We start from the raw sequence: 27,316 nt of genomic DNA, 5'->3' as shown, positions 1-27,316 counted from the left end.
GCAGCACAGACAGGGCAGCAACTTGAACCTCTGAGTGCGATGTAGGGAACACAAAGAGCATCACAGCATAAACAGCAAGAACTTTTTTGTGGGGTCCTGTAAGTGCACAAGAGTATCTTGCATTCACTTTAAAGATTACTTGAATCTATAATTTTCAATTGTAGAGTCATTTATGTTGGAAAAAAACCTCTAAGATTGAGTCCAACTGTAAACCCAGCGCTGCCAAGCCCACCACTGAACCATGTCCCCAAGTGCCACATCTACATGGCTTTTAAATACCTCCAGGGATGGTGACTTCCCTGGGCAGCCTCTTCCAGGGCTTGACAACCCTTTCAGCAAAGCCTGCATATGTTTTCTGTTAATGGCTTATGGTCTCAAATAGTTTTTATTTGCTGGTATTTAGGAAAAAAAATATTGCTGTAGTCTTTAAGAAAAGTAGCTCATTCTCTGACACATGGGAAACTGATTATCTCTGGGTTTTATTGTGGGGGGTATATGTCCACAATCAACTGGGAATACTGGAAAGGGTGTAATTTGGAAGTGATTTTAATTTTTATTTATGAAAAAGTTTGATTCTGTGAAAGGGCTAGATGGCATTTTGAAAAGCTGCTTTCACTGTAAATCTGTTGCTGTGAGCTTGGCTGAAGGAAAAGCATTTGCTTTTGGACATCTCAGTGGTTTTTATGCACCGTTTTATGCAAGTAATTTGAGTCCAAATTAAACATATTGAAGTTACTTCTGTGTGTGTGCTACGTTTTCGTGACGGTAATGTCAGGATGCTTCTTTTGTTAGCTCATGTAAAAGTTAATGGCTGTACTCTGCCAAGTTTGGAGCAGGGTAATGATTTTTTTTCTGCCTGTTTGTGTTTTTCCCTGGAGCTGGCATCCCCATCAGCTTAAGTAGTGGAAAAGTTTGTTCTGACACTTGCAACCTTTTGTAGGTAGGGCTGGGGTCAGTTTGCTCCCCATCTGTGCCTGCCACCACCAGCGGTGTGAGGCTGGGGCAGTGCTCACAGAAACACTGCTCAGGGTGACTCAACTGCTCCTTTTCCAGCTCCCTCCTGCTTCCCAGCTCCCCACCCACCCTCCCTGCCCAGGGGCTGGGGGGAAGGAGCTTCCCAGCAGCCACACTGACTCTTGCAATCAGCTCCAACCAACCAGAACTTCACTGAGGAGTCATGAAGATGCACTGGGTCTCTTTAGTACTCCATGTCTGGAGCATTTTGAATTAGGCTTCTGTGAATGAATTAATTTCCTGTCTTTACAATTAGAAGAATTTAGGACAGGGGCTGTGCCTCATTAAGTAACTCACTACATTGCCAGGCTGAGTAACTCATGAGGGTAAGGGTTTTATGCTGGATGGTGCTAACACAGAGTGGCTTTAATATCCCCATCTTCCTACTAAGTCCTTACCTGAGGAAGTGCCTAAGTGTTCTTCCTTGAGTACATCATCAAATAATCAAAGTTACAAACCAAATTAACAGCTCAATCAGCCTTTCCATCAAGTAGCAATTCACAGCCAAATGCCACCAACCCTAAAATTGGGCAGTGGCACCCATTCCTGAGTTTGCAGTGCAGCCTCTTCCCTCTGGCATCATATCTACAGGAAAGAATCATTCTTTCCAGCACTGAGGTTGGCTGGTGGAGTTATGCTGCTCCTTGAACCTGTTTTCCATGAGTAATGAAATTGTTGAGGAACCTGCTTTACTTAAAATGTTATCTAACGTTACCAATGCCATATTCTCACCTCATACAAGGAAAAGTTGGTAGCATCTTGGGTGAAGTTGCTTCTTTCCATCAACCTGTGTGACCACACTAAGACTCCACAGCAGAGTGGAGGAGCAGGAGTGGAGTTACCCAGGGCTTTCTGCCTATTTTTACAGTAACGTTATTTATGTTGCTTCAGCACTGTTAAATTCCAAGGTGCCCCTGTGCTGCAGAGGAGGAGAATCAATATGTGAATGTTTATACTGCCCCAGCCCACCAATATTTGGGTTGCCTCTGCCTACAAAGTCTTAAACTTGAAGCTCTTAGTCCAAGATTTGAGCAGCACTTGAGTTTTCAACATCCTCTCAGAGACTCTGAGCAGTACAATGCCAAGAAAGTGGCTGTGAGACTCCATGGATATGGCAAAATGTGTTGCACACACATCTTGTTTATCCTGTAGATGCAATACAACTGGAATGACTGGATGGCAGCTGTGGCTTTTGGTTGTGGGGTGTTGGTTTTTTTTGTAGTAGCCAAAGCATTAATCAGGGCAGGATGGTTTAATACTGAACAACCTGGATCTGATTGCAGAACAGTTAGAGAAATGCTGAGGGTTACACCCTTTTTTATTTTGCCAATATTTTCCATAATATTTATGGGAGTTTCCTTGGTGAGTTTGGGTTCTGATGGATAATAAAGCAAGCTTACTGGAGATTGTTTTATTAACTTAGATCTTGTGCATTTCATATACAATAAAAAAAGGGATGTGTCCTGATTTCCATTTGGTCTCTGCCCATCATTCTGTGATTTTTTTGCTAATGTAGAATTTAAAAATAAAAATTTTTTCAATGCAGATAATAAAACCAAACAGAAATTAATTAAGGGAAAAAATACTTCCAAAGATAGAATTTGAGGTCATGCATATGTACTATAAAGAATGTGATTGCTGAAATCTTTGTGTTAGTAAGGGGGGGAAATGAAAGCTCCTTTTATTTTATTTTTCTCACGTCTTCTATCATTAAAATCCAGTTCTAACAGCAGAATACTTCTCTTTTTCATGTGTGTTGAAAAGCAGCTACACCATGTATCAAAGCCATCAGTCCAAGTGAAGGATGGACTACAGGAGGTGCCACTGTCATCATCATAGGAGACAATTTCTTTGATGGGTTACAGGTCATATTCGGCACCATGCTGGTTTGGAGTGAGGTAGGTGTTGTCTCATAGCTAATGTCTCACAGCTTTGTCTCCTTGTAGCCAGCCTGTCCTTTCTCTGGGCCACATGCTAAATCAGCAACAAATGTCGACGCACGCATCCTTGCCTCACTCAGTTTTATGAAAATAATTAGTCAAATTTACCTGTGGCAGGAACCCATTATAGCCAGGGGGATTTGCATCTTCTCATGCTAGCTGAGAATTTAGCTCAGCGGGTTTTATTCCAAGGAAAGGAGAGGATAAAGGCCTGTGTGGATAATTCTGTGTTTAGCACTACAACAGCTAAGGGCCTGCAGGAAACAAACATTTAGGTGATCCCACTTTCCAGGGAAGCTGGCTGCTGGTAGCTGCAGCTCAATGAGGTGGAGATTGCAGAATTCAGCACCTCTGAGCAGCATATCCCTAAAGTCTGGATACTTGGTGTAAATATCATTTTCATAGCAGCAAACAAATGCACCACATTGCATCCACAGCGTACTCCTCATACCTAGCAAGAGCCCCTGTAGTTTCACAGGAACCTTTTCCTTGTTTCTTATGCATTTTTTTGCTGTTGTTACTCCTCCCAGCTCCTTAAATCCTGTCTTTTCCCAGCACGTAATTAATAGTGGAGCCTGACATTCTGCAAAAGCCCGTGGAAAGTTAAAACCCAGGCAGCATCACCCCAATGGCCATGGCCAGAGCTGTAGAAACCATGGCAGAGTTCCCCCACTGGCACAGGGAGACAGGTCCAAGGAAAGGTTTATATTTTGAACTTAGGGCTTTCCAAAAGCATTTTTGAGGTTTAATAAGAAATTATAATTTTCATTATTTTAATACTGAAGAAAACCCCAGCCTCCCTGAAATATCTGTGCAACACTTCCCAATGAGAAGTGAGAGGATCTTCTGATGCTTTACCTTGCATCCTGTAAATCTTAAATCAACACCACAGCTTAATTTATATCCAGCACATTCTCCCTACTGATTCCATTGCACATATGGCAGCATTTTTTCCATGAGAAGAGTATTCTCTAATGTCCTTCACTATTCTCTCTCTCTCTCTCTCTCATCCTTCCACTTGAGGACAAGTGTGGATGAAAGGGCATTCCAGAAAAGGAGAGATGGTAAATGAGTCCTATTCTGAAGCCCTTATGTGATCATGAAAGTGCCCCCTGGGCCCAGTGTAAGCATTTTGTGTGTTACTATTGAAGCCATTATGGCTGCAGACATTTAGCAGGGAAAGGTGAAGGGGCTGGGAGGAAACTGCTCCGATTCTGGTGCTGCAGAATTGGATCTTTCATTATAAATCTTGATTCTATTTATTAGTGGAAGCCATTAATTGTCAGTTTCTAATCTCAGGAGACTGAGTGCTGGTCAAAACATTGTTGCTGATGTTTGCAAGGCCTTGTCATGGAATTAATAATGTTAGAGGAGGTCCGGACTGAAGCCAGTCTGTTGTCTGGGAATGCTGCAACCCTTTCACTGCCTCCCTCTTACAGAACTGCTTCTCATTTCATAACCTATGAGAGCAGTCAAAAATCATATAAGAGAAAAGAACATTCTTTCTAAAAGAAGCAGACAAACATGGTAAACAAGCGCAGAAATGCATGAGCTGAGTGATCCCTAAATAATAGTGATCTATAAATAATTCAAGTTACACATACAAGCCACCTATGAAGTACAAAATAAGTTCTTTCATTTGCCTTCCCATTTCTAAAAATGTCTACGGAATTTTCAGTACCCAAGAAGAACATTTTTGTTTTACTTTAAGAGAGTATAAAATTGAACTGTCAAACCTCTGAATCTGAGTCCATTACAAAACTGGAGCAGGCTCATCCTGAGTTGCCAGTAAGGCCCAGTTATGAGCAAACTCATCCAGGTTATTTTGTCATTGAATTCTGGACAAATTTTAAAGTTCATCCTGTTGTTTCATGGATCCAAACAAAACATAATTTTAAATGGGCTTCAGAAAAGCCCCAAAAAACCAGATAGACAGAGACTAAAGAAAAAGAATCATTCTTGCAGAGAATTTTCATGTGGATTTTTCCAGCTTCAGTTTCAGCTATAATTGCAGGTGGTTTGGGGAATGAAGTCTAATATTGAAATTAAGCATCATTTTGCTACAGACTTTGCATGGGACCTTGGGCAAATCGTATAATCTACTTAAAGTTCAATTCCCTTTCTCTAAAACAGTAATAAGATTAGTCACCTTCTTTGGAGAGGTGCTGTGAAGGTAATTATCATAAAGGTCCTATATTACTCAGACTTTATTATAGCAAAATCCATGTAAATACCTGAGCTGCATGGATATTTAAAATACAAATCCTACCCTAATTCAGAAGTAAAGTTAGGAGTCAAAAAACCCCAAACAACTTCCTTTTAAGAGTGAATTTGTTGCTGTCAAGCAGCATGTTATAAATAATTTGAAATGTAAATAATATATTTTTAATTTATTTTACATGTATTCAAGTTTTGTAATTGAAATATTTATATGCTTGAAATGGAGTTGACTGTGTTTAAAAAGGAGGTTTAAAATGGTTTCTGAAACACATATTTATTATTTAAACATATATTTTAGCTGTAAACACTCTAACATAATTGCAACCTTTCTCAGCCAGGGAGAACTAAATAAAAACTTAATTTGCCACATTAATTTTGAGCAGAAATGCAGATACTCTAAGCCAGTAGGTTCAATTAATCCTTACCTCCCATATTACTTTAGAAAAATGACTTTAAAAGCCCTTGGTATTTTTAGAATACAGCAGAATGGGCTGTCTAATGCCTTTTTTTTTTCCAAGGGACTTTCGTAACCACCGAACAAACAGCGCTGCTCTATCGTGTGCACATGCTGGGTGTGCTCAGAGCCTCCCAGCAAACATTCTGTGTGCCAGACAGGCTCTGCTGCCTGTCTGTGCCGTGCACACACACACAGAGCTGGAATCTGGGTGGCTTCACCCAGCTTCTGGGTCCCTGCGTGGTCACAGATATTCCAAATTGGCCCTGCTGATAAGAACCCTTCTTGTTTCTCTCTCCCGTTGGGGTGCTGAGACTCTGAGAGTCGACTTGCAGGGCAAATACATGATTGTGAAGACAAAATTAGTTTCTTATAAATATTCCACAATATTTGCTTAAAATGAACTATTTCTTCAAACATTTTCCTGCCAAGAACATTCCTGCAGCTGTACAGAGTCAGCTGGAAACAACTTTTTCTTTTATATTAAGAAACGATGAAGCACTGAAACATCTTTCTTTTTTTTTTTTACCTTTGTACAGCACAAAAACAGAGGATGATTTTTTCGGCTTGGTGGCTTTTTGTGTATTTTTTTTTTTTTTTTACTGCTGCTGAATCAAATTCTGTGACACAGTTTGTTATTTTGCTTTTTATGTTTGTTATTGATTTTGGAAGTCTCTGACTTTGAGTGCTTATTTTGGAGCTCTGACTCATTTTTAAAAAATGAGTAGGCACCCTCTTTTTGCAAACCAAGGCTTATTAAGCAGCATCTGGATGCCCAGAATTGAGGCATGCAAAGTCATTGGTTGTTTTTTAAAATATAGGTACCCTAAGGGTTCTGTTCTCACTGAAAGCTGTCATTACCTTCAGTTGGTGGGATTTTTCTTCATTCCTGTTCTAATGGTCCTCTTCACACAGAGTTAAAGTCAAATTTATGACTGATTGTCACCATTTCCCTAACCACAAACCAGAGCTCAAGCATGCAAAAATAAACTAGTGACTCAGATTAATGACATCTCCTTATAAAATGTCACTTTTAAAAAAAGAAAGTAACCTGGCACTCTGAAGAGTGTGAAATGATGCTGTATCACACAAGAATGCCTAGAATATATTAGCAAACCACAGAAAGAGGCTTGTTGTACACACTCAGCCCAAATGTGTTTTGGATTTTGAAGGCCGGGCACCACCCACCATTCAAAAGATCCCTAACTCAGGTTTTAGTGCAACCCACTGTATGTCCCAGGTGACATGTAAGAATTTATACCAAACAGCAAATGCAGTTGCTAAGTATCAGGCTAAATCACTTGAAAATCCCTTGGGAGAAAGGTCCAGTTACTAATTTTATGTCCGGCTCCATTTCTCAATTTGCTAAATGCTGGAAAGGAGGAGGAAGATGGATCTGGGAATTTTGTCTGCTGGATTCATGTCCAAATCACAGATTAATGCCTTGCTCAAGATTTATATTTAAAAAATAAATTCAGAAAGGGGCATAACTCATATTTAGGGATTCTTGGTTCTTGGCATGTTGTTGTTTTGGTGTCTGTTCATCCACCAAGAGCTCCCAGCTGAGGTGAGGATGCACAACTGGCCCTGCTGGGTCACACAGGGAGCTCATCTACCTCAGGGTCTTGCGGTTGTCACTGGGCAAGGACAGATGCCTAAAAGCAACAGGATGAACATGTCATGATGCTTCCCCAAAACTCTTTACCAGTCTCCAGCTCTTTGGGGCCCAGAGGCATCCAGAAGTGGTGTCTTTACTTTTAATATCCCTGGAAGCTCATCTCTTCCAGATGCTTTGCTTATAAATATGAGGCAGATTGTGCCCTGAAGAAGGAAGAGGCTATGTCAGTGAAAAAGGAGAAAAGGTGGAGTAGGTTCCCCACATCAGGCCCCAGGTTGACAGGAAAGCATCCCATAATTCTGGAGTTATGGAAGGCAGGGGCAGATCAGCTTTTGCTGTGGATGGGCTTGGACTGCCCAGAGATGTACAGCACCAATTGGGTCACTTGGATTGGAAACCAGAGTCAGGACAATTTGGAGAGCTGCTCCCAGTCCATAGCAGACCCTGGCAGAGCTGTGGAACCAGAAGCTGAGACCCAAGGTGAGAGGTTTCAATGTGCAAGGGAACATATTTTGTCCCTTAAAGCCAATCTGCTGCTCTGACAGCAATCTAGGGAACTCCTGGTGTGTAACCAAGCTGCCCAGTTCCCTCTGAGTGCAGGAGACCTGAAGGCTGACCCAGAACAAAGGCCCAGCACCAAATCCCTGCCAGTGGTCAATGACAGATGTGATGGAGAAAAAGCAAAAGGAAAAGGAACATGTATTCTCCTGGTATACCTCCCAAGCTTTAGTTGTAGGGAAAAGAGGAATAAAATACATCCTGAGTGTCCTAAACCGTAGGACTTCAGACATAATGTTCACCCTTTGGGAATGTGTGGGCGACATTATTGTATATTTGTGGTTTTAAACACAGTTAAACTTATTTACTTCAGAGCACAAAGGAAAACCAAACTGTTTGTGGAGAACAAACCAGGAAACTTGCTTAACTCTCCCCAGCTCTCTGTAACAATGGACCATAAATAGGTCAGACGTTTCTTGGGAACCAGGGAAGATGAGTATTGGAAAATGCCACAAATTATGTTTAAAGAACATTAAAGTGGTGACAGACCAGTAAATGCTGGGAAATTCAAAGATACAACCAGAAGCTGCCTGTATAGCCAGAATGGGGGTGAGGGATGCAAGGCTCATGCTGATGTAGTAAGATGAGTGTGTTAACCTTTACTACTAAAATCCTTGGCTGTTTTTGCAAATATTTTTTCCAAAAAGTGTCAAAAATTTTTTCTCATCTTGCCAGTTCACCCAGTTAACCAGAACCACTCGAGGATGGGATTTATCTCAGTTATGTTTGGCTGCTTACAGTTGAGCAAATGGTCTAAGCTTGTCATGTTGGTTGAGTGGGGAAGAGTCGAAGCTTCCAGGGAATGGCTCATCCCAACGTGAGAGGTGTCTGAAGCACTAAAAATCAATTGCTGCTTGGCACTGCCTTCTGCCTCTGCTGGCTTTTTAGGGCATGGAGAGAATTGGCCTGGACTTTTAGGCTTTGGTCAGCTCAACTGTAAGACAACGCAGTTTAAGTAAAAGCATTCTGTGGAAGTTTGGGGTTTGGTTTTTGTTTTTGTTTTAGTTTTTAGGTTTTTTCCCAAGTTGATAGAGGGAGCAATTTAGAAAAAAAGGCAGGTTTCTTTTAAAAAGTAAGTGAGTTTCCAAACCACATGATTCCAAAGCAGAGCCTGAAAACATACTTTTGGAGCTACCAAACAAGAAGACATCAACCCCTACACGATATTTTCTAAAATGACATGTGGCTTCTGACTTCTGTGGATCTGAATAACTTTTGGAGCATTTGATGCTGGTAGTTTTGGTTTTAACATTCAACTTGATTTAATATTAATTTTCTTATTTTAAATATGGAGAGCTCCCCACTGTGTGTGCCATTTCCCTCTGTAGCACAGATGGCTCTCAGACCGATATTACTCTCCTTCTGTGCTCTTTTTTAGTCCTGTGCCCTAAACAAAGAACTGGATCAAAGTCTGGGTTTTTTTTGGTGGGGCCTTACTACAATGCTGAAACATTTGGTTCCTAGTAAAAATAAGAACAAAATAAGCTTTTTATTAAAAAAAATCTATTGAAATTTATTCTTTTATCCAGGATATGATTCGACCAAGAGCACAGAGCAGTTGACTGCATGGGGTGCTCACACTTGGCTCATAACCTGTCAAGCCAGGTTATGGTCTTGGTTTTATTTGCCTCTCTAGAGGGGCATTAATGGGCCACAGGCAGAGAAGGATTAGCCATGTGCCAGAGCTGTATCTTGGTTGTTGGACACAATCCTAACATCTTTTCTCTGGACTTCTTTTTACTGCTTTTTCTAAGGAAGCACAATAAGTGAGAAGAGGACATTTTGGTGATGGGGAAGACAATGCTGTAGTTTCTGAGAGCGGCAGAGATTTGAGTTAATCTTGCTCTGAATTAGTGAACTCCTAGATAGCTCTGCTACTCATTTCAGGGACCACATTTTAAATCCAGCCCAGAATCCTGAAAAGCAAAAATGGTCTAGAGCCTGGAAAGTGCAGCACTGTGGCCCAGCCCAACTTTTGTGCCAGGAGCATCAGAATCCCCTGCCCCAATAAAAAGAAAGTCAAGTTTATTTATTGATTGCTGTGTAAATCCACACCTGAAGAAGCCCTCTCAGATTGTGTCAGTCATTGCAGTGAAGGCAGACTGGAAGTGATGATTAGATGGTTTTCTTTGGTACATCATTTTTGAGTGCTCTCATAATTTTGAAGGAAAGATCCAGCATCCTTTAGAAGCCAAGACTGCATTTCTACAGGAATCAGTTACACCTTCACAAAATGAACAGAAAATTAAAACAGTAGCACAGGGTGCGCTGCCAGCGCACAGATGTCAGCTGGGGACTGGAGTATTTAAAACCTTGGACTTGTGCTGTGCCATGTCCACACATGTAATCATGTGTCATTTATGGATCTGATTTGTTGGACACTGTCATGACCCCAGAATTCATCTGAGCAAAGTATCCTACTGCTGTAGGCTGGAGTTATTGCATTACACCAGGGCTGATGCTTGTACTAGGAAGCAAGTGCCTGCCATGTATGAAAACAGGAATAATGCTGTTACAAGAATGCTTGTAAATATTGTGGTCACTGCCTTTTGTGTGGGTTACATCAAGATTGTATTCAAACACTGACAGGTTAATTACATGTTTCAAAGCTTATTTACTGTGATCTGAGAGGAAAGTGTTATTAAAGAAGTGTTCAGCATCTAACAGTGCTTGTTTTCTCTTTCTTCTCCCTCCCCAATGTTTTCTTTAGCTGATTACTCCACATGCCATCCGTGTACAGACGCCTCCCCGACACATCCCAGGGGTTGTAGAAGTCACATTGTCCTACAAATCTAAGCAGTTTTGCAAGGGAACGCCTGGAAGATTCATTTACACAGGTATGGATGCTTTAAATGTAAGGGGAAAAAATAGGGCAGGCAATATATCACTCTTGCTAGGGCTTCTGCTTTTGTCATTAAAAGCTGTGCTGTATCTTATTGTTTTGGCTGAGGACGTCACTGAAGGCACCACTTGGAGGCTGGAGTCAGAGCTGGGGGGCTGTAGGGATGAATCTGAAAGCACACCAGTGTGGGATTTTTGTTTGCTTCTTTGTCCTCACAATGGGACATCTCTTTACCCAGGAGGGGAGAGGAAGGAGGGAAACAGATACTGCAATACTTACCAAACAAAGGAAGAGTGCAAGCACAAGGAGCCAGACACACAACCCTGCCTTGAGAAGGATCCTGCTAATCATCTCCATCTCATGTTGTCCAGCAGGTGTTGCAAGGGTTCAAAGCCTGTTTGCCAGCCCATCTCACCATAACTCACTTGTCTCTGGCTTCCAGGGAGCCCAAGTAACTCTCAGCCCACTCAGTGCTGCAGACACAGCAACTTGCAGTGTGCTTTGGGGTGGTCTCCCACACTGGAGACCCCTAAGTTCAGTGATTTGGCCTCAAAAAAACTAACAAAAAAACCCCCACTCTGGAACATTGCAGGTGCTGGCACTGTCAAACCACTCTCAGTAGTTATAAGAATGGTCTGGGAAATAAATCAAGTAGCAGCCTAGCTTTTTTAAAAGGATGTGTGTGGTTGGTTCCTCTGAAGGTATGTGCTACAGGAATTAGCAGTTTTGCCCTGGTTTTGATGTGCATTTAATGCACATGTTGGTGTTCATATCTACAGAAAGGACTATGCTGGAGCTGTTTGCCTGAACTGTGCTTCAGCACAACCCAGTACAATTCATTTCCTCATCCTCAATTGCCCCTGGAACTTTAGGATATATCATAAATACTTGTGACTAAGGCATTCTGAGTTCCACTGGGCTCACACATTGCTCCAACTGTCAGTGTACACATAGGACTCGAGGCAGAGGAGAGAATTCTGTGCTCCAGCTGGGCAGGAAACTCTCATTTGAATTTTGTTAATACTAAGCAAGTTGAACAAAGGTACCTTACAATTCTTTCTTGTCTTTTTCAAATACCCTCTCCCCCAGATGAGATTATGCACTGGGTTTCTTTAAACTGACTCTTAAAATTCTCACATATTGCCCTGCTGGCTGAGCAGCAGGCACTTGTGGAAGCTGGGTGTGTTTATTTGGGAGCATTACGATTTCAGCAATGTGTGGGAAATCCATATATTGGACAATAACACACCATATCAAAAAAATAATTAGAATTTTGAATGTGTTGGAAGAAAAGGAATAGCAAAGGTCAAATTGATAGCTGGTACAAATTGATGGTGTGAACCATGACAGGAGGGTGCTGCCCAGAGCTTTGGGCTGTTTGAGGTGAATCCTTTCCCCCCTCTCTTTCTTGCAGGAGGTTGTGCTCTCCTGCCTGTTGTTACCCCACTGGGGTGGCTGCCCCTGGGGCTGATGAAATGGCAGGTGTGGATATGGAAGGGAAAAAAAGGGCAAACCTGCTCCTCTTAACTTTGCAAAGAAATTTTTGGTGGCTTTAAATGTAAAAATGTCCTGGACCCATTTTGGGGTTGCTTTTCAAATCATCATTAATTAGCTTTTCCAGTAGAAAGCAGGGCAGCAGTTTAGCTTGTCTGCCCAGAAGCAGATGGCTGAATGTGGAAATAAAGTGTCCCAGCAGAGAGAGTGTTTCCATGTATGCATTTTCTGGTTGGTGTTTAAAACACAGTATTTTTCATCCATTTTGAAGTTATGAAATACTAAACAATAATGATAAAATCAAGGGTGATCCAGTCCATAGACAATTCTCTCATGCAGTTACTTACAGAGGTACAATAGCTACAGAAAAGGTGTTGTGACTGAAATCTACCTCACACAATTTGCATTTTCCTTTTAGACCCAGCCTGAAATTAAATGCAGCTTTTTAAAAAGGACTAAATGAAACTAAAATAAAAACAATTAATGCATCCTGACCTTCAGAAGTGCCTTCCAGCCCTTTAAACAAAATGCAGGTTCAGTACATGCCTGCCGATTAGTTTTAGTTAATTGAAAATTATAGGATTGACCCAAGAGGAAAATTTTGTTTGCACTCCAATCACTTTTACAAATTAAGGAAAATTACCACAATTTTGTTTAGCTAAGGTTTCACACTGAGTTCACGAAATTAGCTCAGCCATCCCAACAAAGTCAGCACTTTGTTAGTGAGCACTAGAAAAAAACTAATAGTCTATGGTGTGTACAAACGAAGCATAGAAAAAGCTATGATGCTTTAGAGAACTAGGCCAAGTGGTTTTAATTAGGATTATTGGTTCATTGTAAGTTTTGAAGAACAATCAAACTAGCAGATTAGCTGTTTCTTTTAAAGCTAGAATTTCTTGCCATTCATTTTTCCCATGAGAACTTGTTTTAACTCCCACATAGCACTATTTTTTTTCTTTTTTCTTTCCTTTTCTTTTTTTTTTTTAACAAGGCCTGCAGGAAATGGACCAATTGGAAGTTGGGATACAGTAACATTCCCCAGCATCACTCCAGCCGATGGGAGTTTTTCACAATGTTCTTCAGTGAACTCAGTGTTCTGGAACATATTACAAAACCACAGAGGCCAAATGTTTTCTCAGAGGAGTTTGGCCTCTGTTTTTGGCCGAAAACATTTCAGCATCACTTGCTGCTTATTTACCCTGCTATTAGGAACAAGAAAAGGAGAGGGTAGAAAAAGCAGGGGGGGAGAAGCAAAAGAGAGGGTGTGAGAGAGAGAGAGAACAAGACCTGGGGTTTGTGGGCGGTGCAGGAGTTGATCAAGCATAGTTTCCTTTCTGGTGAGAATGTCCCTGCTCGTTAATGGTCCCATTTTGTGGTCAGGTCTCATTTAGAAGAAATTATTTTTAATCAGTGTTCAACAAAATATACCCTCAAGCCACCTGGCTGTAAACTGTTTTTTTCTTACTGTTAAGTAGTTAAGTTCTCAGAAGAAAATACCCAGTGACCCATTAATTTTAGCCTTTTTTTCCTCTTTAACTGCAAATAACTTAGTAACATGATCTCTAAGTAGCCCATGTGCCATCTAGGAATCAAGGTCACATATATACAGAAAAATCCTGGCTTTTGTGAGTATTTCTGAAAGAAATAAACCAGTGTCACCCTGTGCTTACAAGAAAACATAAGTTTTTTATTTTCCATCTGCAGGGCGAGCCATTAGCATGCACTTAGAGAGCAATTATTTCTTAGATTTTAAGCTTTGACATTCCTGAGAAAATGTTCAGAAATACAGAAGTGTGAGCACACCTTGAATGTGTTCATTTTGAAATAATATTAAAAATCCACATTACACATAGAAATACCCAGACATGCTGTGGCACTGCTCATCTCTAAGTCTCTTCTGGCACTGGAGGGCACTGAATGAATTCAGCTCTGTGTCACAACTTGGGAGTCAAGTGGGTGTCACTACCATTATTTTAGGACTGGAGAAACTGAGATAAAGGAAGAGATTAAAGGTACAAATCCATAGGTAGTTTGGCAAGGTGATTCAGGGCATATATGGTCAACTTAAAGAAGAAATGAGAGTTGGCACAAATTTGTGATACCCAGACAGTCCTTTGAGATTTTATTTGAGTTTGTTTTAATTTAAAAGAATTGATGCACCATGGACAACATGAATTTCACAGATGACTTTTGCAGTGGTACTAAACGGCAAGATTTGAGTGGGGCTGCACGACTGTAAGCGAGATGAGAATTTATCTCACTGCACATTGGAAAGGACATATGAAGGGTCCATAAAAATGCATTATGCTGTGTCTTCTACCACCTGCTCAGTTTAAGATTTTGTGGGGTTTTTTTTTTCCCAAAACAGAGCAAAGGACTTCCTAGGGGCCAGAAGTACAGAGCTGTGTCATCGAGGTTGTGTGCAACACGGATTAATTCAGATTTTTGACTGAGCAATACCCCAAATACTGCTCCTCCTTTTGGAAATAGGTTACATGCTTGGATACAGGTTGGAACTTAGGGACCATTTTAATTTGCATTAGGCTTGCAGGGAGGCTGTGGGCTGAACCCTTTGTGTGCTGACAGGGCTCCAAGAGGAGCAGGCAAGTCCCCCATGGGCCTTTTGGGGTTTGTTGTGAGCTCTGGGGTGGGATGTGCCTCTGGACGTGCTGCTGATGGGAATGCCTGGATGGGGGATGAGTGTAGGCACACTGGGCTGGGAACAACCCCCATGCTGAGCTCTGGTCCTGCAGGGTAACTGTAGCAAAGGCTGAGCAGGACAGAGTGGACACTGCCAGGAGTGACCAGTGCTTGTGTTACACTGTTAGGCCACTGTGTGTGGGGAGATGTGGAAATCCTGGTGCTGTGGAGGTCAGGATATTCACAGAATTTCTGGGAAACTGCGTCTGTCTCTGAAATGTCACAGGGCTTCTCAGGGAGCTTTCCACTCCCCTACTTGCTACAAAGAAGAAATGGTCTCGTGGAAAATTCTTCTGAAAACATTGAAGTCTATGTACAAAGAGGAATACAGATTATATGGGCAGCATTTCCAAAAGTATCTGTTTTAGGTGACAATTTTCAGATTTTTAGTTTTAGATGGTTTTATTTACAGAAGCACAGGAGTAGTTGTCTTCTGAGAATCATTGTCTTTTTATGTTTTTGAAGTCAAATACCTTCAAGAGTAAGAGAACAAAAACTATCTGTTACCATCTGAAACTTCAGCCCATGGTCCTGGAAGCAGAGGTTGGAGTCACATACAGAGATCTGGTCAGAATTGGAACCATTTAAAAGCTGATCTTGAGTCCCTTAAATTTCCAACCTGGTAAATTTCAGTGATTTCCTTTGCTAGGAAAATTTTATCTTTTCAAGAAAGCACCAATAACTAAATTCAAAAGGTACATAATCAATGAAAAAATCAGTTTTCAGAATGGAGAGGTCTGGAGTTTGTAGACTAAAGAAAAGAACATGAACAAAAAGAAAAAAAAAAGGAAGGAAAAAGAAGTGGTGATAAGAGACAGACTGGCTGTCAAGAAGTTCCTGTAGCCCCACTGGAGTTTTTCTTGATCCTTGCAGACTGGAGTTTGACCCTTACAGCAGCTAACCTTGGCCATAGCTGTGTGGCTGTTAGTTCCTGAGAAATGTTAAAACCTAGTGGCAGTTATTCTCAAAATCAGTAATCCACAACCTCATTAGTTTTACAATGCCTCATTCATGTGTGTTTATTATTAAATCATGAGCACTTAAATAACTGATTAGTATAAATGAGAAGAGAAGGCCACCATCAACAGAACAATAAAAATAAAAGAAAAAAATCCGGCATGTCTGATGCTGTCTCAGGTTTTATCCTGAAGTGTTTATAAAATTCTTCAGTCTCAAAGATATGAGGATCATTAAGCTGAAATGAAATATAGAGCACATCACTCCTCCAGAAGAGTGACCAGCTATGAGATCTGGTAGCTAGCAAATGAATGCCATTTGTTTTTAACAGCAGTTTTTATCTGCCTTTCACTAGTAAATATTAATAGTGGTGGCAGAATAAAAAGTATCAGATGCCTTGAAGTTAAATAGTCAGAAAGTGCTGCAGAAGAACAGAAAAAAAAAATCCTTCAGTGCAAAGAAATATAAGAAGTTTAAAGTAAGAGCTGTCTGTTCTGAAGGGCAGGAGAGCCCTGTGCTGCAGGTTACCCTGTGCTTTGGATGCTCCATAGAAAATCTGTTCCTCATCTCAGAGAGGCTCTATGGAGGAGAGATGGTAAATCCTTTCTCTAGAGCACAATCGAGTAAGGATGAATGAAAACAAACCTTTGTAAATGTAAACTTTTACCGGGGAATTTAATTAATTCCTCTGGAAACCAGCAAAAAAAAAAATTGTTCTAACAACTATTTAAAAAATATCCTAATGCAGATTTTATCTCACTGTGTCAAGTGTTCCTTCCCAAGTGGAGCTTGCCATGGGGACTCCAGAGGTGTTTGCCACAGTCCCTGAAGGACTGGTGGCCCCACTGCTGGGTCCAGGAGCCTGCAGGGAAAACAAGGGTGGGGCTGGTGCAGTGTCTCCCTCCAAGCCCCCCATCAGTGATGTGATCTGGGTGTTACCTGCCCTTGAGGAGAAGAGCTGCTCTCAGGAAATCTCTGTTTTTGTTTAAGCTTGAACCTGGCCCTTTGTATGTTCCAGTCCATTAACTGAGTCAGTCACCTGCCCTGCCTGGAAACTTTGAGGGGGGGGAAAAAAATTGGCTGCAATTGTTTTGGAACAAGATTTTCTAGGTGAAATAATTTCAGTGTTTACTATTTTGGTGGTGGTTTGGGGTGTTAATGTTGTTACCAAAATATTTGTTTTGAAGCTTGTAAGGACATGCCCAGTGGAGTGAAGTGTGGAGAGTTATCAGGGTGGAATATTAGTAATATTAGGGGTGGTTGCTTTGGTTTGCAGAAAGTCAGGAAAGGAAAATGGGAGGAATCCTAACTGATTGCAGGGAGGGGATGGTGGAGGTAAACTGGAAAATCCCTATTCTATGCTAATAGGAACAGAACCCTCATATCCTTGGCTTTTCTTAAACACTGGTAGCACCAAAACACCCTGGAAAAAATACCCACTGAAAGTGTGCAGGGTACCTGTAGGACAGCTTCAAAATGAAAGCAATTACAGCAACTGTCAGAATAAAGCTGGCTGTGAAGGAAACATATTATTTTGCATATTTTATGTATACAATTTCTGAGAAATATGACCTTTACTTTCTAGTTAGAGGGAAGTGCAATCAGACTCTACCAGCAAAGGGTAGCTGGATCATTAAAAAGAATATTTTCTCTGATATTAGAAGTCTAAATGGGCACCAGTCCTTATTCACAACCTTGGCTGTTTCTGTCTGCCCTGAGTTAATAAGTGATAAGGCCAAAAGAGAAATAAATCACTGAAGTCCCTGTCCAAAGAAAACATATTGACTACAGCCAAGCAAATAACAGCCCATAACCAATGGTCCCATTCATCATTCATGTAATAGGGATATAAAGTATTTTCTACCTATGAAACCATGGAGTAGGAAAAAGCCTGATAAGCCCCCAATCTAAACTATGTGATTTGATTATTAGAGGACATGAACTGTTTGTCACATACCTTTAATCTTTAAGATGTGTTGCCATTTCTAAACTATAAATTTGTGGTAAAGGATTAGAAAGCTATTAACAATAAAGGTATAAAATAGACTTTATAAAGATTCCTGCAATTGTCATGCAACCTTGTAGACCCTTGGAACCTTAGCCCATTGAATAAGATATAACATTGTTATCTGACCTTCTGAGCCAATAAAGCATTTTTTGCTTTTTAAATTCCAGACTTCATGATAAATTAACCCTCTGGATTCACAAAATAAGCCTTGTAAATTCTTTTCTTTATCCCCACCCCAATACCTTTAAATTTTCATACCTTTGCTTCAAAACTCTTATTCCAGACTGAAATTGTTAATCTTTTTTTATTATCCTTTTATCCTCATGTCACTTGATGAGATATTATTCCCTCTTTTTTTTTTTTTTTTAAAAAAGGCCAATAAAACAGGGAGCTGAGATGAATTTCTAAAAAGTCTGCATTGTACTTTTTGTTTCTACAGAGGGCTTCACTGCCTTTATGTGTGGGTATCCAGGTTAGACAAACACCACAGAAATGGGCAGCTTAGAGTGGCAGCAGAGGCTGAACTGGTCACATTCATGTATTTTGATGCTGTGCCCTAAGAAGAGGGACAAGGCACTGTCTCTTTGCTGCTCCAGGAAGCAGAATCCCCAACTACTTGTTGCCACTGACGTGATTAATAGACTGGGAATTCTGGCTTCCTCATGGGAATGCATGTTCTTAACTCATCCTTCCTGCCCTTCTCATGGGGTGCAGCATGTTTTGGTTTCTGCTGGAATGGTGGGCAGGATTTGCTGTGGTTGAAGAGTGGCCAAGCTGTGGCTGGGCTCTCAGAGGTGCCCATGCTGGCTCTGGAGAGGGCATCAGGACCTGAATTTAGAGCACAGCTGCCTGAGGAATGTTCTCACACAGCACTGCCTGCCAAGGAGTCTCCTTAAGAAGTGCCTAATCCTTTGAGGTGCTCGTTAGTGAGGGCTCATTTTGCTGAAGCATTTTGTTTCACAAGTGCCCAGCTCTGGGATGTGCAGCATCGTTCCCCTGAGGCAGGACTGGGGCAGCCTCGTTCCTTCTGCTTGTACCAGCATCCCTACACAGCCAGCAGTGCTTATCTAGCCTGGTTAGAGCTTCTGACAGCAGTGACTACAGAGAAGATGTGCCTCAATATAGCCATGTCTACAGATTCAGGCTTTTTTTTGTTAATATATAGATAAAAGGAAAATCTTGTACTTGTAGCCTTTCATCTCAGTGGATGCAAGAGCAATTTATTGCATAGAGTGTGAAGTTCTTTGTACTTTTCTGCTATCTTGCAAGAACTCACACAGACTCTTCTGCTTAGTTATGAAGATATCAAGTGCATAAGTGATGTGGTCTGCCCTGGTGACTGGATAGAGATGTTGGAAACAGTTTAATCACACTGTGACAAAACTCAATCCTGGCAGCTTCTCAGGCTGCCCCAAAACTCTTCAGAGTTGCCTCGTGGCACAGTTACAGTGTCCATCCTTCCTTTCTTAGAAGTTATTTTGAGCACTTTTGTATGAAACTCTGCAGTGCAGCCAGGCCCTGTGGGCTGCAGAGCTGCTGTGCGGGTGACACCACAGGAGCCAGCTCGGAAAGGAGTTGTACCCACGGTGTTTTAAATTATGTGAGACATGTGGCAGTGGGCCACATTTATTTCATGATAATGGCTGGCTAATGTCTTGGAGAAAGCAGAATTTCCTTGAAGAGTCAATCTACACAAAAGTTTCCGCAATCTCAATGAGCTTCCCCAGGACCTCCTGGCAGGTCACTGTCATTGCCCAGCTGCTGCTGTTGCTAAGGGACAACATTGTGGTGCTAAAACTGCTGCATTTTGTTGTACATTTAAAAAAAAATCTCAAGCTTGATTGTTTAAAGTCTGCATCTAACTGTATAACCTTCACTGAAAGGAGTTTTGCCATTGGATCTCGCCCCTGGTCTGTTGTGAGCAGTTAATTAAGAAGTATAAAACCATCATGCCTTAATCCTGCCAAGCCAAGCGTATGCAGATGTTTTATTCCACAAGGTAGGACAGAAGTTATTTGATATATTAGAACACCAACATGTTAGCATGATGTAGATTAGGCTGTGCTTTTGCACAGCTATTTTGAAGGAACTTCTTCCATTCCATACCAATCTTGGACTGCCCAGGACCAGGGAGTTCATGGCAGTTTGTACCTTAGGGAGGTGAGTGTGAGCCTTCCAGGCAGTATCACAATAGAGTTGATTATGAAGAGCTACAGTCTTGCACAGTTTGCCCTGAGGTATTTGCATGCCATGCCTACTGTTGTTTCATCTCTCAATGTCTTTAGCTTCTGTCATTTTCCTTCCCTCCCAAATATGATTTTTCTTCTTTTTCCTGTTGCCATAAATTGTGGTTAACCTCTATGCTTGAAGAGTTGTGGACTTCAACTGCTGTTGGATAGCACCAGGTGCCAGCATTGGTGGTTAAAAAAAGGAAAACCCACACCCAGCAGACAGAGAGTTAATAAAAAACCATCCAAATCACACACAAGCAACAAACCTAAAACAACCGAACCAAAACAACACAGAGAGAAACCCCACACAAGCAGCTAAATATGGCATTTTTTAGGACCCCATGGGACAGAAAACACATATGGCATTTAAGATATTGTAACAGCCATCTAGTAAAAATACGTTAGTTAACACAGAAATTGATGCCAAACTTTCCATTTTAAATATGGGAAGATTACAGAGCAAAATTGGGATACCTATGAAAAATTGTGAAATTCAATGTCCCTTTTAGCACTGCACCATTTTCAGGGTGGGTTTTATCCCTTTTCAACATCATGAGGCCCTCTTATACCTTATAAAAATGTAGTGAACCTCTTGGAGATCTGGGTCTGATACCCTCTGGGCTGTCAGATGTCATTTAAGATGTGGGGGAATAGTCAGGAAACTTTGTCCTCTACCTGCACATGGGTCCTGAACAACTTCTCAAATAAGAACTTGTTTGGCTGAAGCTGGGTGAGAAGCATTTCACCCTCAGTGCCCCTTGTGCCAGGTGCTGCGTAGGAAACTATTACCCCAAATATTGCAATTACTGAAATACAGCTACTTCTTGTCCCCTTTTTCTTTTGTTCTGCTCTTTTTCTCCTATCTTATACCAATTCCCAGCTTTCAGTGGGATATTTTCTGTAGAAGGCTACAACTCATCAAACAAAAATACGTAGTTTGTGTGCTCAGGCAGTTCCAGCAGCAAGCTTATAGTTGTAAAAATGAAAGGCAAGATTTTGCTTCCAGAAGTGACCATGAATTCACATTGAAAGGTCGCTTCTGCTAGGGAAATATTTTTTCCAAATGTAGATCTCTGACTATTTTCACCACTCGAAAAAGAATTCTCCCTAAAGTTCACAGGCATGTGTGCAGCTGCTAGAAATAGCCATGACATTGCTGTTCCAAAAAACCAGGTCTTTAAGTGGCCATCATACTAAAAAATGATAGTATTTTTTCTACAGGTTTTTGATTTTGAGGAATTTTTGTTCCCTTAAATCCTGCATTAAACTGTGCACGTGAGTTATTTAAAATGATGAGATTTATCCATGCCTCACCTATTTGCCTGAGACTGGATTTTCCCTGGGTGTTATTGGTAGAGGAGCTCCCAGCACAGGTCTGGCTGGCCAGGAACAGGAACAAGAACCTGCACCAGGTATCTTTTGTTCTAGGATGAAGAATTTAGTTCAGATTTCCCAAAGACAAGGCCAAACCTGCACCTCCTTTCTTCACCAAAACTGCTCAACCTCGCATCGCTTGCAAGTTCTGTTAAAAAGAGAAATGAACCCTCTTTAAATTGGGGCCTAAGGGAAAGGATGGAAATGACCCCCCTCCCCTCTCCAATTTCCCCCATTAGACTTTTTTTCACAGATGTTCATGCTGATTAGAGCTGGGAAATAAGGGTATTTCTGTGGACCATGAATATTCATTTGTGTTTTGGCAATGAATTTCCTTCAGTTTCCCTGTAGTGTTTTGCTCCCTGTGAATGTTTGAACAAGTGAGTTTGCTGAAACAATCTCTTCTGAGAAAAACTCAGAGTGTGCTATGGAAAGTGACTTTTCTGTGCTGTTTTCCTGGACAAAAGGATGTAAAACTCGCTGTTGGTTGTTAAGAAATTTTAATGAAAAGCAGCAAAGACACAGGTGAGGTGATGCCTTTGCTGAACATATAAATGCAGAATTTAAGTTAAAAAATTGTAACAATCCACTCTGTAATTATCTATCTATAAGGATAAGGTTAGTCAGAAAAACTGTTTGAGAAATACTTTAATTAAAGAGAATAATTGGAGAAAAATATCTCTTTGGATAGTTACTGACTGGGAATAATTAGTTGTGAATTATTTGCCCCACTGTAGTACTGATGCCCAGTCCAAAGCTGGACTTGCTCCTTAAGGGGTCTCTGATGCCTAATTAGACCAAATGGATCTGAGCAGAAATCCATACCATTTATAGCAGAAAATCCCAGGGATTTTTTTTTCACTTTTAAAAATTTTAAAGTGTTATAAAACATTAAATGGAGATTACTGTACCTCCTACTGCTTGATCTTGTAATCCTGCAGTAAATGTGAGGATAGAAATTGCAGCTGAAGTGTAGGGAAGAGCCAGAATCCCGCACTGCAGTCCATGAGCAGCCAGGCCAGGCAGACTGCGTGCAGGAATTTGGCAGAATTCCTCCAGCTCTGGTGGGAATCTGCATTTTCTTTTCAAATTGTACCATTTTGGTCCTTGGGATCACCCAAAATTATTTTTTGTGTAGCAACTTAATCCTTACCCAGCGTGATCTGTGGAATAATGTACACAATTTTACAATAACTATGTAATTAACTCACTTTGCTACTCCCCTCTCCAGGGAAACTCATGCTTCTATTAATGCTATTAGGAAGGTCCTATGCACAGAACAAAGAAAGTGGTGCAGCAGATGAGTTAACATGATTTGATTTGCAGATGCTTTAAACACTTAGCAGGAGACAGCTACGGAAGCTAATTAAATCACTCTAAGGTGCACAGGATTATCTGCTTTGTAAGAAACAATTTCAGTGAATTATGGTCGCCCTTTAGCTGAGGGGAAGTAAAAAGCATATTTGTTTGGAATTAAATTTCCCACGCAAAGTGCCCATCAGGCCTCTCCTTCCTTGGATTTCTAAAATAGCCTTCTTTTGGAGCCAGTATTTTCTAGGAACCTGGATTTTCATTTTGTAAGCGTGGTGCTGCTTCCAACTTTCTTACGTAAAAATTTTCCTACTTAGCTATTGATTAGGATCTGCCTTTAAGCAGTGTCTGGAGTAAAAAATCGTGTTGGTACATTCACTACCTCTCAGATACTGCATCTTATTTAGTGTACCGGAATTCCCAGTTTAAAGTAATCACAAAATTTATGGAGAAACGGATAAAAAAGGTTGTAAAATATCGATTTGGGGAAAATAATAACACAACTCATCTATAATAAGAAGAAAAATGAAGCAATAATTCAGGTGTATTGAACGGGTTGCTGCTGGAAATATTGATCCGGTGCTTTAGTGTGCAACATCGCACCTAACACTGCAATGAAAGAACAGCACTGCATTCCCCTGCTCATTATTTCCCAGACACTATTGCCTTGTTACACAGGTCCCACAGAGCCTGGAGTGCCAGCAGGGAAAGACAGGAACCCCCCAAATAACCACAAACCTTAATATCCTAATGTTACAACAGCACGCAGACATTGTGCTCCCGTGCTCCTCTTGAGGCAACCTTGGAGTTTGGCTTTGCTTGTTTTGCTCTTTGCTGTATCTCATACTGCCCATGGTCTGTATAAATGGTGGCCTTCTCCTGCCTCTTGATACCACATAATCAGCAATGGTGTCATTGAGGAAACACACTTCCCTGAAATATTGACTTTCAGGATCCTCGTGTAAAAATTCCCGATCTCATTGCAGCGTTTCCTTACTGTGGCAATAAGCAAAAGTTGAAACTAGGACAGCAAAGGTCAGTGGAATTTTAAAATAAGCACCCCGACATTTCCACAGCATTAAACTCCATCATGCAACATTGCATTTCTGTTTATCTGCTGACATCTGCAAAGGTACCACACTTGATTGTTTGGCATAAATAATTTAGCAGCAAGAATTTTATAATGAGCACAGATAAGATTTACCTCTAAAATGAAAAAAAGGAAATAATTAAGGAGAAATTATGTGAGATAAAAAACCCCAGGGAAGTCCTGCAAGAGGGCAACATTTTAAGGCAAAGGTGCATCCTGCTCTGTGAGGAAGCTGCTCTGTATGTGCTGCAAACTTACTGCATCTCATGATCATTATCTAGAAATAGGAACCAGACCAGATGATCAAGTTCTGAACAGATCAGGCCTCCTGCAAATTTCAGCCAACATTGATCTGCAGGATTTGCTCTGGATCCTCAGCATTGTTGGGTTTGTCCTTTCCCCGCCCTTTAATCCATACAGCAAGGGGGGCAGAGTGAAGCAGACACTTCTGCTCAAGGAATGGGGGGAAGGGAGGAAAAATGAGAGGAGGAAAATAATCTATGGCTGATGCAGAGGCCAAAGGAAATTGCTTTCTGTGAACTGCAGGGCCCTGTAGTAGGAGTTGAGCCACTGATGGCCGCGTTGCCTCTCCCAGAGCTCTCCCTCCATCCCTGTTTTCCCTGGCCTGAGGATGAGCTGTGGCTGCAGCCCTGGCAGGTTTCAGAGCCTTTCATTTGCATGTGGTGAGCAGAAAACGTGCAATAGTTTTTGTAACCTAAATAACATTTCTAGTTCAGAAGCCCCAGGGGAAAATCCTTGTCAGGCTGAGCTGGCACGGTGATAAATGGCTGAGGTTTGTGCTCTGGCTCTGTGGGGACACGTGGGGTGAACAAAACCCTCTTCTCTGGCACCCTTGGCATCTCCAGTCAGGAAGGGACAATTGCAATGGGAACATGCTGTTGCCTTTGGAAGGAGGTAGGACCCAGGCATTCCCATTCACTGGAAGAATTCTTTTCTTGTGAGTTGAGGTGTCGGGGCTGTAGCATCTTTTTAAAGCACTGGTAATGCCTGTGGGGTTTTTCTGCCTTTGGTGATTCCAGTCATAGGACATATAGTAATTACATATCCTCTGAACAGAGAGAGACAGGAAAATCCTGGGAAACTGTGTAGAAGCTGTAAGAAACTTAGAAGAAAAGAATTCAAACAATTATTATCTCCCTTTCTGTTACCATTGTTTATAGATATAGCTCTCCAGAGTATACTCTTCATAATTCACCAGTAGTGTGAGAGAAAATTCCTAAAAGCCAATCAAGTCTTAAGACCATCATTGTTTCTATAAAAACTATAGATTTCTAATAACACAGTGTCTTTTCATGCCTTCTGATTGTAGAGTCTCTGTATCACCTTTAGCTGCCCCTGATACCTCTTTGGTGATAAGGGCAGACAGAAAATGTGTGTTAAATCTAACTCAGGAAACAACCATGGCGTGGGGTGTCAGCAGAGCAGTTCATCAGTACACGTGTGTGTTTTTAGAAAACAGTTTGAGGTTTACAGTTATTGGCCAATCAGTTTTCTTACAGAAAAAAAAAAAAATCCTGGGGATTTGTGTAATAAAGTCTAAAGCTGCATGAAATTCATCACAGATATTTTCTCAAATTTCTGCAGTAATTCCCTAATAACTTTTGTCCCTTTAGATTTTGCAAATTTGATAATTTGAATTTTATGGAAGATGGGTTTTTTTCCCCTGAAGTGCTAGTTATACTGCCAGATTTTTTTTCTTAGGGAAATTGATTTTTTTCACATACACTTTGATAATGAAAATTTCTTTTGCACTGAAATTCATTAAAAATGTGTCTCTTTTGTTTATTTCCTACTTTTTTTCTGTAAGTTCTGAGCATTTTTAAACATTTTAAAGAAAACTGATAAAGGCTTTAATTTACATACATTACTACATAATTTTCACTGTATTTTTTGTTTAAAAGGATGTAAATCAATTGATATACTTTAGGATTCAAGAGTATCCTTACATAGAAGAAGCCAAACAACTTGGAAGTCAAGGAAGCTCTTTAGGTTACTTAAGTGCTTGATTAAATTAAGAATCTAATTGTCAACCACTGCACATTTTCATGGGATTATTCTAAGATTCACAATACCTGTAGTCTTTACAGTTTTGACTGCCTGACTACAGGCATTTAGGGGATTTTCCATCTTGAATTTTAATTTCCACCTCCCATTTCAGAGTTGTGCTGACCACTAGGCTTGCTTTGGGTCACCTCCCTGTTCATCCTGGGTTAAGCCTCCTCATTTCTCTGCTGGCAGCACTGACAGGATCCTCTCTCACTATTTGCTTGATGCTGCCCTTACCTCCTCCAGGGCATCTCCCACCTCAAAAACCTCTCTTGGATCATTGCTGCTGAAGGGAATCTGGGTCACCTTTGGTGTGATTTAAGATCCTAATGAGTGTTTTGTAGTTGTAGGTGAGGGTACTGTGGGTAAAGCCGCACGCTGATTTGAACCCCATGTGCTTCCTGGGCAAAATCGATATTATCTCTGTCTCCTCTTGGCTTTCATTTCTGCTCTTATTTTGGTAGTTCCACCAAAGTATTTATCCAGTATTTATCCTTTTTAATATGGCCTGAGCAGGGCTGCTTTGCACAGCATTTGGGCGGTTCTGGTACTGCTGGTAAAGGATTTTATGTACACAGGGTTTGCTTGTTAGAGGCTTTCCTGTAACACTTGTCTGCAGCCTGAGTTCTTCTAAGCTCTACTCTGCTAAAACAGAGGGGAGAAAGACTACAACAGGTATTTTTGTGTTAAATTGCTCAGAGCTTATTAAGGTAAAGAATTACTCCTTGCTTTTCTTACTACATTGTACAGCTGCTTTTTTTTGCAGTCATCTTTATTGCATTTTGAACTTTGTTATTCTGATGATGCTGAAAGACAAAGACACAAACTCCTCTCTCTAATTCACTCCAAAGAATGTACCATCTCTTTCTATGTTCTTGTTAAAACCCAATTGTGTGCAATTTGTAGGAAATTGAAACCACATTTTTCACTTAACTTTCCGAAATTAAAATTTATGAGGAAAAAGAAGCAATAAAGCAGTTACAATCTGGTCATCTATTATTATCTCTGTGGTTGGAGTAGTTCCACATTTGAAGAAAGTGACACCAAAAGTTTATCAAGCTTGTATGTATCAGTAATTTCACTTCTCTTATTATTTCAAACCACAAGAACTGCTGAAGTTAGTGTTATGCCCTTGGAAATTATCTTGGTGAAAAAGGACTTGGGTGATCTATAAAAACAAAGCTTTTCTTCTAACTGAGAAACACGGAGCAATATTCATTTTCCTTACTCATTCATTTCAGAATATTGATGTTAAAATAAATTTAACGAATTGTGCTCCTTAAGCTGATTTAACAGAACACATTGTGAAAAAGCTGAATTTTCCTCTAGATGTATTTCTATGTATGTGTTTCCCATTATTCTTCTGCTTTTGCTTTTGCATTACCCCTCTACTCTGAGAACAATGGGAATGACAGTCCAACACCAGGAATCTCGACTG

At 40.8% G+C, this 27,316-nt stretch overlaps 1 protein-coding gene across 6 annotated transcripts in view; it reads left to right on the top strand.

Annotated features, from left to right (window-relative positions):
• EBF1 (EBF transcription factor 1) overlaps positions 1 to 27,316 on the top strand; it is a 267,041-nt gene that overhangs the window by 196,481 nt on the left and 43,244 nt on the right. For 4 of the 6 annotated variants that reach the window (XM_030957631.1, XM_030957628.1, XM_030957630.1 and 1 more), the window contains exons 9-10: positions 2,782 to 2,912; positions 10,515 to 10,641. In XM_030957631.1, the coding sequence (XP_030813491.1) occupies positions 2,782 to 2,912; positions 10,515 to 10,641 (258 nt within the window). Of the gene's footprint in view, positions 1 to 2,778; positions 2,913 to 10,514; positions 10,642 to 27,316 lie in introns of all 6 variants that reach the window. The other 2 variants (XM_030957629.1, XM_030957625.1) reach the window with 1 other exon arrangement.

This window comes from Camarhynchus parvulus, chromosome 13, assembly GCF_901933205.1.
Source record: "Camarhynchus parvulus chromosome 13, STF_HiC, whole genome shotgun sequence".
Classification (NCBI taxonomy): Eukaryota; Metazoa; Chordata; class Aves; order Passeriformes; family Thraupidae; genus Camarhynchus; species Camarhynchus parvulus.
The sequence above is the reverse complement of the archived record's forward strand: the minus strand, read 5'-3'. Positions and strand labels throughout refer to the sequence as shown.